Source organism: Echiichthys vipera (genome assembly GCF_963691815.1).
Source record: "Echiichthys vipera genome assembly, chromosome: 8".
NCBI lineage: Eukaryota > Metazoa > Chordata > Actinopteri > Perciformes > Trachinidae > Echiichthys > Echiichthys vipera.
The window spans coordinates 16,174,268-16,184,645 of record NC_139833.1 but is presented as its reverse complement, the minus strand read 5'-3'; the positions used below and the strand labels follow the sequence as shown (position 1 = coordinate 16,184,645).

Below are 10,378 nucleotides of genomic sequence, written 5' to 3'. Positions count from 1 at the left end.
TTTTAATTCTGTGGTGAGCGGTGATGGACGGCACTCTTGAAGTCCATCCACAGATGTTCGGTAGGATTCAGGTCAGGGCTCTAACTAGGCCACTTTAGGACATTGACCTTCCTGTTCTTTAGCCACTGTGTTGTTTTTATGGTGGTGTGTTTTGGGTCGTTGTCATGCTGAAAGGTGAACCACCTGCCCATTTTCAAGTGTCTAACCGAGGGCTGCAGGTTTTCCTAAAGAATTTGGGTGGACTTTGCAGCATTAACTTTCCCTTCAATCCTGACCAATTGCCCAGTCCCTGCTGAAGAGAAACAAGCCCACAACATATTGCTGCCACCACCATGCTTCACTGTAGGGATGCTGTGTTTTGGGTGGTGTGCTGTGTTTGGTGGAAACCAAACATAGCGCTTGGAGTTCCCAAAAAGTTCAGTTTCGATCTCATCTGACCATATAATCTTTTGCCACATGGTATCAGAATCTTCAATATGTTATTTGGCATACTGTAAACTGAGTCAGTGTGACGTTTTTTCAGAAAAGGCTTCTTTCTTGCCACCCTGCCATTCATGTAGAACTTGTGAAATTGTTGTCACATGCACAGATCAACCGACCTCTGCCATTTAGACTTGTAACTCCTTCACCATGGGCCTCTTGGTAGCTTTCCTGATCAATCTTTTCTACTACATGAGAATGTTTATAATAGTTATTCTAAAAATGACTCGTAACTTTTCCAACCCTGCTTTTCTAGTTTTTCATTTTTTAATAATGTTCAGCTGTGTTAATTATTCAGCTGTATAAATACTTTTCTTATTATTAATAATTTGGTCAAAAAATTCAATTTTGGAAGGATTAAAAGTTGGCCAATATGTGAAAAATGTAGCTTTATGGGTGTGATTTTATTTTTACAGTAATAACTGCAAAACTTCCTTTAGTGTGACGTCACGCTAAGATTCTGTGATTGGCTTGAAACCCGGAAGCGAACTTAACGGGGCGGTTTCAGGGGCAGATAGATGATTGTAGCAAACGACTTGTCCATGCAGCTGGTGGGTGCAACAGTATAGCCTTTTATATACCTCTGCGGGTACATAACAGTGTAATAACTCGTAGCTAACAGTTTGTGGAAAGCCATGGAAGAAGTGACAGGAGCTCAGCTGATTGCTGAGTCCCTAAAGGCTCAGGTAAGACCGCTTGGAAAAAAACGCGAATCTATCTCATGCAAAAAACTGTGTCAAAGTTCAAGCTGTGTTGTCAAGTTTAGACCTTTAACACAGTAAAAAAAACAACAAGTAGATACAAGGATTACCGTCGCACTTAAAACTATATATATATATATATATATATATATATATATATATATATATATATATATATATATATATTTATAGTTTTATATATATATATATATGTATAGATTTTTATATATATACATATATATATGTATGTATGTATATATATATGTGTGTGTGTGTGTGTGTGTGTGTGTGTGTGTGTGTGTTTGTGTGTGTGTGTGTGTGTGCGTGTATTCAATATCTCAGTGTCTGTTTGTTAAAGAGCATTTTCTCTCCCTGCAGAGAGTGGAGTACATGTTTGGGATAGTCGGTGTCCCTGTCATAGAAGTGGCCATGGCTGCTCAGGCTGCAGGGATCAGATATGTGGGAATGCGTAACGAACAAGCGGTACAACACTTTTTATTAATCTAAACTGCTGTTTACTTGCATTTCTAATCCTTAACCCTAACCTCCTTAACACAATGACATTTTAATATACAATACATTCTGTCACACAACAGGCGTGCTATGCAGCATCTGCCATTGGGTACCTTACTGGAAGGTAAGACGTTTAGTAACTGAATAGAATAATGTCAGCAGCTGGTTGTATCTTACATAATAATAATAAGTTAATTTGATATAGCATCTTTACAGACAAAGTCACAATATGTTTCACCCAAACAGTAAAATGAGCCAGCAAAAAAATATTGCCAATGGAAATAAAATTAAAAAGACTTAAACACACAAAATTACAAACATGAGACAAAAGCCTTTTTAAACAAGTGAGATGTCAGCTGCTTTTTAAAAGCCTCAACAGAGGCCACAGAATATTAAACATGTTGCTGTCTTGTTTGTATCCAGACCAGGTGCCTGCCTGGTGGTGTCTGGACCTGGACTCATCCATGCTCTGGGTGGAATGGCCAACGCTAACATGAACTGCTGGTAGGCTTATGATTTGACAAACTGATGCTGCTTTAATGCAGCTGGCAGTGCTAACAGTTCTAACATGGATCCTGTGAGCCCTGGTCATATCGTTTATTGAGTGCATGTTGCCTTTGCACAGGCCCGTGGTTATTATCGGTGGTTCCTCAGATCGAAACCAAGAAACAGCAGGAGCCTTTCAGGAGTTTCCTCAGGTAATGCTCACTTTAATGTGTATTTTGCTGACTGATGCTTCATTTAAAAACACGTTTTTTTTTTGTTTTTTTTACTAGGTGGAAGCTTGTCGCCTTTATAGCAAGTTCTCTGCCAGACCCAGCAGCCTGGAAGCCATCCCTTCAGTGATAGAGAAGGTAGCTGAATTTACCAGCTTATTGTTATATTGTCTGACTTATCCTTGTTAGTCTTGTTTCATTTATCACGGCAGACTAAATCCGATATTTGTGCATAGCTAGATGATATCAACACAAATGTTATTTTAAATTGTATTGTTTGTGTTTTCTTTTAGGCAGTTCGCACCAGCATGTATGGGCGTCCAGGTGCTTGTTATGTGGATATTGCAGGGGACATGGTCAATGCTAAAGTGGACAGGAGCGAAGTCAGGTTTGCTGTCATTTTTGAGATTTTTTTAAAATAAATATTTATTCTGCAAGGTATTATTTCTGTGATTCAAAGTGCACTGCCATTCACGGGAATGTGTTTCCTCTGCAGAGTTGTGTCCTGCTGTTTGTCTCCACCTGTGAGTTTGGCTCCCCACGGTGCAGTCACTGAAGCTATATCTGTCTTGAAAGCAGCTAAAAGGCCGTTAGTCATAATCGGCAAAGGTAAAGTCAAAAGAAGCATTCATACTTGAATGCATAGGACAATATGAAAATGTCATGTCATGATTATCCTGGCCAAGATGATCACGATAATAACCAGATAATCATAAAAATAAGCAACATAAAAAGTCCTAAAGTCATAAAAACTCACAGCATAACAGACTTGCAGTGATCACAGAGAGAGCGGAGTGGAAACGCTGACGGTCATTTCTACATGCATACAGCCTATTAAATGTTCAGTGTTGTGGTTGATAAATACATGCACTGTACAGGCAACAAAAACTTTCACTTTCTACTTCTTCCTTTAATACACTACTTGAAAAATGGAATCAGTTCTACTTGATTTGAACTTTTACTTATGGGCTGTGGGCAAATTAATGTTACGGTTAGAGGAAACTGCAGTTAATTCCCCTCAAATCACTCGTGAGGCTACACAAGATTATCCTGATAACAAAAAGTGTTTTCCATTGTGATCGGTGATAAAAACCTGTCTTGTCCCATCCATATTTGGACTCTCTCTATCACAGGGAATAAGTTAGAAACCCTATTTTTTCAGACACAGGTGAACTTGCTGGCCACCGAATGTTATTACTTTACTTATTGCTCCCTGCCAACAGTAATTAGTTAAGCAAAACAGGTAATTGTGTCCTTTCTCCTCAAAATTCAGCATGTCAGGTTAATCGCTGATAAGTGCAGCTAAGGCTTAAAACTAGCAGGGTTTTTTTTCTGCAGCCTATGAATCCATAAAAATTACACACTAGATGAAAGCACACCTGGCTCAAACTGTATGAATCCTGGGATGTGATTGGATTGTTTGGTTTCAAATCAGTACCTTACAAACATAAGGTTTTAACATTTTTTTAGGGGAGTAACTATAATATTATTACTGACATAATATTTTTTACACTACTTATTACTGTTGAAAGTAATATTATTACTGTAATTTGTTATTAGTAACTAACTGCTGTTGAATCAGAGTAGTTTGAAAGTCATGATGACATGAGTACCGTTGTGCCCGACAGGAGCAGCCTATAGCCGAGCAGAAACTTCTCTGAGGGAGTTTGTAGAAATGAGCGGTCTGCCATTTCTGCCCACCCCCATGGGGAAAGGGGTCCTACCTGATGATCACCCCAACTGTGCGGCTGCTGCCCGCTCGAGGTCAGCCCTTCTTTCACTGTAAAAATGTGCAGGGATCAAAAGGTGTAAAGTACGATTACTTTACCCTATTTATTAAGGAAACATCCTGAACCTCCATTACCTATCCTTGAATGTATTTACTTTATATATATATTTTGCACATTTTCTGTGTGCAATATTCCACTCACGACACAACTGTATATTCTCATCATATTTGTCCTCTATATTCTTTTATATTTTTGTACATTTCCTGCTTGGTACTTGAGTGTAATATTGGAACAGCGTAAACATGAATTTCCCTCGGGATCAATAACATATCTATCTTTCTATCTATCTATCTATCTATCTATCTATCTATCTATCTATCTATCTATCTATCTATCTATCTATCTATCTATCTATTTATCAATCTATCTTTCTATCTATCTATCTATCTATCTATCTATCTATCTATCTATCTATCTATCTATCTATCTATCTATCTATCTATCTATCTATCTATCTATCTATCTATTTATCAATCTATCTTTCTATCTATCTATCTATCTATCTATCTATCTATCTATTTATCTGTCTATCTATCTATCTATCTATTTATCTATCTATCTATCTATCTATCTATCTATCTATCTTCCTATCTATCTATCTATCTATTCATCTATCTATCTATCTATCTATCTATCTATCTATCTATTTATCTATCTATCTTTTCTAATATATGATATTGGATATTAGATTTCTAATATATGTTGTCTGTATAATACTTGTTGTTTGTATATCTGGAGTTTTGTAAATAATTTCCCCCTGGGATAATTAAAGTATTACTGATTCTGATATTTATCCATCCATCCATCCATCCATCCATCCATCTCAATGTTACACCACCTCCCCCTCCATTGTCTCTGTCACCCAGAGCTCTTCTCCAGGCTGATGTTGTGCTTCTGCTTGGAGCCAGGCTGAATTGGATCCTGCATTTTGGCCTGCCACCAAGATTCAAACCCGATGTCAAGATCATCCAGGTATATAAATGATCAAGCCGAGTGTCAGGTGCCTTTTGAAACCCTCAAAGATAATGTTTAGAATACTTTACTGGTAAGTTAGTCATGTATTTAATTATTAATTTTAGCATTGGAGAAAATACTTAAATATTGTCACATCAGTGCCTTTTATGCATTTCTTGGGCCGTATCTCCTGCACTGTATTTTTCTGTTGCCGCAAATGTTGTGCTATGTTAACAACACGATTGTGCTCTGTATGCAGGTTGACCTTTGCGCTGAGGAGATGGGGAACAATGTGAAGCCTGCTGTTGCTCTCCTGGGAGACATCAACGCTATTGTCACTCAGGTAACTGCAACTCAGTCGGCACACAAACTCTCATGTTTGCTGTTAATCTCTCTCCTTATGGAGAAGTGGCGTAGGTGACTATGTCCTTGATTCAATTCAATTCAATTCAATTTTATTTATAGTGCCAAATCATAACAAAAGTTATCTCAGGACACTTTACAGAGTGGATATAGACAACACTCTATGACTCTATGATTCATCGTTTGTTTTTTCAGCTCCTGGAGGGTGTCCGTAAAGACGGCTGGAGATATTATTCTGATACAGAGTGGTGGAGCACACTTAAGGACAAAATTGCTGCTAATGCAAAAATATCAAAGGTGAGTTTAGACTCACTTTTGAAAAGCCTGGGATATTACTGTATGCGGTCACTCAAAATGTTTATCAGAATATCACATACTGATGGCTAAAATTTTATATAGTTATGTATTTGATCCATTTAGATGTTATGTATTGTATTATTATTTATACATTTGCCCTTCCTCTTTCCACAGGCACTCGCTCTTCAGTCGACAGTGCCAATGAACTACTACACAGTGTTTCATCACGTTTCCCAGCTGCTGCCACGTGACTGCATCATTGTCAGCGAGGGTGCAAACACTATGGACATAGGACGCACTATGTTGAACAACTCCCTACCACGACACAGGCAAGGGGGTCTCTTAAGACACACTTCTCTATAAAGTGTGGAGCTGCTCCATAGACAGTGAATTGGGAAAATATGTTATAGATGACACTGAGAGCACCCAGGGGAATCTTCTGAGTAAATGGGGTGTTTTTCTATTTCACAACTGAGAACTCCACACTAAAATAAAGCTCTTAAGGTATACAGAATATATTTAAAAAAAAAAAAAAATCAGTCTCCCATTCATTGTCTATGGATCAGCTACTCTGGTTTTCAGCTGTGAGAGAGAGTAGCTCATGTTCACACAAATATTGATTGAACTTATAGGCCATGACATGACAAATTATGTTCCTCTTTAACTTTATTTATGTACTGTATATGGTCACGCCCTTCCCCAGATGCTCTCCTGAATTTGGTTATAGAAGAGAGGCATGGTATTATTGTACACATCTCAAAGTCCTTTTGGGGAATTGTGTTTGAGCCATTCCCATGTAAATCTTCAAATAATGCATTACAATCATTTGGATCAAAGGCTTTCAGAGGGAGAGAATCTCTGAGCCTTAGGTTTAATCAGTGAGAGACAACGCTGAAAAATATTAAATACCCAAAACGATGAAGAAAGCCACCTGGTAAAATGGAAAGAGCTACGTCTTTGAGTGGAAAGGCTTTAATACTGACACTCACAGCAAAGTTATCTTGACCTCCAAGGCTGGGTACTAAATTCAGACTCACCCAGTATCAGGCAATTGACTCATGCCTATGTCTGATGAAGACGTACAAACCTTCAGGGACAAATGATTTAACTGTGTAAAAATAAGCATTCAAAGTGCAAATTTTAGTAGATTGTTGTTGGCTAATCCTGACAACGTGCAGGTTGGATGCTGGTACATTTGGAACAATGGGAGTAGGCCTTGGCTTTGCTATAGCAGCAGCCGCCGTGGAGAAGAGCGAGAATACAAACCAAAGGATAGTCTGTGTGGAAGGAGACAGTGCTTTTGGATTTTCTGGCATGGAAGTGGAAACCATGTGCAGGTGGGTTGGTTGCCTCCCCTTCTATACAACATATACACTTCAACCCCCTACCGCTCCGTAACTGCACGTTGTCTGTTTTTTTTTAAAGGTATAATCTGCCTGTGGTCATCATTGTGGTCAATAATAATGGTATTTACAGCGGAGTGGATCCTGAGACATGGAAAGAAATGGCAAAACTGGGAGATCTGACCTCTATGTGAGTCACATATTATTGGGCAAATGAACATAACAAGTTCACTATAATGGTTTCCTGCATGTAATCAGCTTTGATTTATTTTACATTATCATGTTGTTTGTCAGCGCCCCACCTGTGACCCTCCTACCTGAGGCGCGCTATGATGAGGTCATGACAGCTTTTGGAGGTCGAGGCTACCTGGTGCGGACGGTGGAGGAGCTGCGCAGTGCTTTAGAGCTTAGCCTGAGTGACTGGGAGAGACCGAGTCTTCTAAATGTGCTGATTGATCCTTCCTCCGACAGAAAACAGCAGGTAACTGTCACCTATCAGGAGTATATGTATAGAGGCATCTCAGTCATCCTGAGAAGTATAGGGTACAAATAAAAGATTGGCTCCTTGTTGAATGACTTCCTCAGTTTATATCCTGTAGAAATACCACGCCCCCTGGTGGCTGAGGATGCAATTGATGCTGCAATGCCTCTTTCCTGCTGCTTAAAACGCTGTTTGGGTCAATGTCCCAATCCAGGGGGCTGAGACTTGAAATTTGAACGGTTAAAAGGTCCTCATTCACAGTTCTTTCACAATAAATGTCCTTGGCTGAATCCAAATGTCCAGACTTCAGCGCACTCGCACATTTACTGACCTTACGGGCAAACGCAGAGCTGCCCAAATCCATGACTTCTGCACACTTTTTGTGTTGCAGGATTAATCCTGTAGACGGGATTAAAGCAAGATCTTAAGTCGCGTATCATAACATCATTTTTATCCCCTTGCAGCCAAGCAGCCTTGCAGACATGATGTGATGATAGCAAGCATTTCAGACACGTGACCAAAGTGGTCTGCAAGTCGGGTTCAGCCCCTGTCTCATAATTACCTGGTACCCCTCCCCCGAGGAAATAGAACAGAAAAGAGATAGACAATGACTCGGATGACATTGACAGTCGCAGCAGCAAAGTCAGGCGTGATTAGAAGCGGCAGCATCTTGGTTCATGAGTAGTGTGGAGCAACAAGCAGCTCGGTGTTTACTTGGCTCTCATCTCATCCTTATAGGGCTTCATGACTGACATGCTTTATTGCACAGTAATCCAGATACTCCAGGTGCTCTGCAGAACTGAACACAATCAGAACTCTCACAATCCCTCCACCTCACACCAACCTGACCTTTCTATTTCAGGGTCCCCATAATTAGCAAGCATAGCCCTTTGTGTTTATGTTGAATGTATCCATGCAACCCTTCGCAGACATGTTTGAAGGTTGTATTGAGGGCCGTATCCATGGTGCTGAGCGCTCTTTGGCCAGGAGAAAGACTTTTCCCCTTATGAGGTGTGCTGCCCTCAGTGTTTGCCCCCTGACTGTTATCCTTATTCAAGTTTAAAGTTGAGTCTTATACAGTGGATGATGATGAACTAATTTTCTTGTCTGGCACAACTCAGATTTTTGAATGTGTAGACTAAGCGGACTCAACATTGATCATTCCATAAAATAGCTCTATCATCTAAGGAGGTCTAAAATAATGCTGTGTTGTTTGTATTTGCAGGAGTTCCCGTGGCTCACACGCTCTAACTTATAGACCAAAAGAGGGATCCGCTTCCGAACAGCAGTGTTTTCCTCAGGAAAAATATGAAGCTTTTTGTGATTGTTTCCATGAAATAACTAAATATTTTTTGTATTGATTCTTACTACACAGTAGTATTACAATTAACAAAGTAATGAATACAACAATAAAACAATTTTACACATACACTGAACAGTATTCATCTTTATTCCTTTATGTTTATTTTGTCCTTTCAAATGGTAAATAGGTAATGTTATTAACATACAATGTATGGATCAATAAACTCTCAAAATGCTGGGAAATGTTATTTTTTACGGTCACCTCAAAAACCGTTTGACCCACGTTTGTCCAATTTGCACATACATTTACACCCTCCTTTGGTTTCACTCCTTCTCAAGGACATACACATGGATAGGTGATTTCTAGCACCAGTGAAAATCATGCAATATCTACATATTTTTTGAATGAGTGCACAGCATGATCATTTTTATTAGATTAATAGGTAATGCTTCATATTAAAGTCATTGCAATAAGCTTAAGTTAATAGGTAAGAAGTGCCGTATAAGAATCGTATTAACATTTTAATAACAATACATATTAGTGGTAATAAAAAGCATCATAAACTTGTTTATTGTTCAATTATAAGACATTTATAAGCACTTATGAGAAATATATTATGATGCATGTATTAGCAGGTAAATATGTTTTTTTTTCATCTACTGGATTTAAAGCAAGAAGGATGCCTTGTTAGGGTTAATACACCCTTTATAATGCACTTCTTAAAAGTTTAAAAAAAAAAAGATATATAAAGAGGGAGGGTATGACCTGCAGCAAAGGGCCCTGGCTGGAATCGAAGCTGTGCTGCTGTGGTTAGTCTTATTAACATATAGGCTACTAATGTTAATATATACCTTATGAGGACTTATTACCTATTAACTTGACACTTATTACAAGGACCTTAGTTTGAAGTGTCACCGTGTCCACTTGTGCGCCAGCATTCTATGGAAAATATATAATTTTAATATCATTACTTATGCGTTAATTAATATCGCTTGCATTTCCAGGGTTTTTATAGCTCTTACAGCTCACATCCCCAAGAGCCTCATTGGAAATGCAGAGACGTAATTTTAACAGACTGGGCAATAAAAAACAATCTGGCCTGGACTAAATAGACTCCACAATGCACAGGGGAAAGCACTGTCTACTGCAGACAAAAAGATGGACTGATAAATACACATAAACAGATACATAAAAGTTGTTTCAGGATTTATATTTGAATCCCTTGCAGTGAATCCCACTGTGGGTTGGTTAGTCATAATAAGTCTCCTTCTGTGAGGAGTGGAAACAACAAAAGGCACCCCCTGCAGTAGTAGAGGTCTAATATTGGCACTCGAAGCAGCTGGCGGGCTGTCTCCTGTAATTTTAGCGCACACTGATGCAGAGGAAAGATTTAATGGGCATTGGTCGGCTTACCCTCTTCTGAGGGCGTAAAGGAGA

At 39.0% G+C, this 10,378-nt stretch overlaps 1 protein-coding gene across 2 annotated transcripts; it reads left to right on the top strand.

The window, feature by feature from the left end:
- Positions 1-1,030: 1,030 nt before the first annotated feature.
- hacl1 (2-hydroxyacyl-CoA lyase 1) lies at positions 1,031-8,961 on the top strand. Of its 2 annotated transcripts, XM_083918836.1 has the most exons (17): positions 1,031-1,166; positions 1,560-1,664; positions 1,778-1,818; positions 2,118-2,198; positions 2,320-2,392; positions 2,471-2,548; positions 2,704-2,798; positions 2,907-3,019; positions 4,039-4,174; positions 5,067-5,172; positions 5,414-5,497; positions 5,713-5,814; positions 5,989-6,143; positions 6,993-7,151; positions 7,240-7,347; positions 7,452-7,638; positions 8,864-8,961. In XM_083918836.1, the coding sequence occupies exons 1-17, from the start codon at positions 1,116-1,118 to the stop codon at positions 8,894-8,896; spliced, it is 1,707 nt and encodes a 568-aa protein (XP_083774962.1). In that variant the 5' UTR covers positions 1,031-1,115; the 3' UTR covers positions 8,897-8,961. The 2 variants fall into 2 exon arrangements, with proteins under 2 accessions (XP_083774962.1, XP_083774961.1); XM_083918835.1 differs by lacking the exon at positions 8,864-8,961 and having other exon boundaries at positions 7,452-7,736.
- The last annotated feature ends 1,417 nt before the right edge of the window (positions 8,962-10,378 follow it).

Excerpts from the sequence above, each read along its gene's own strand:
- hacl1 (XM_083918835.1), top strand. The coding sequence starts at position 1,116 with ATGGAAGAAGTGACAGGAGCTCAGCTGATTGCTGAGTCCCTAAAGGCT. Across the intron at positions 4,175-5,066 it reads GCGGCTGCTGCCCGCTCGAG|AGCTCTTCTCCAGGCTGATG; the intron begins GTCAGCCCTTCT and ends TCTGTCACCCAG. Across the intron at positions 5,498-5,712 it reads TCAACGCTATTGTCACTCAG|CTCCTGGAGGGTGTCCGTAA; the intron begins GTAACTGCAACT and ends TTGTTTTTTCAG.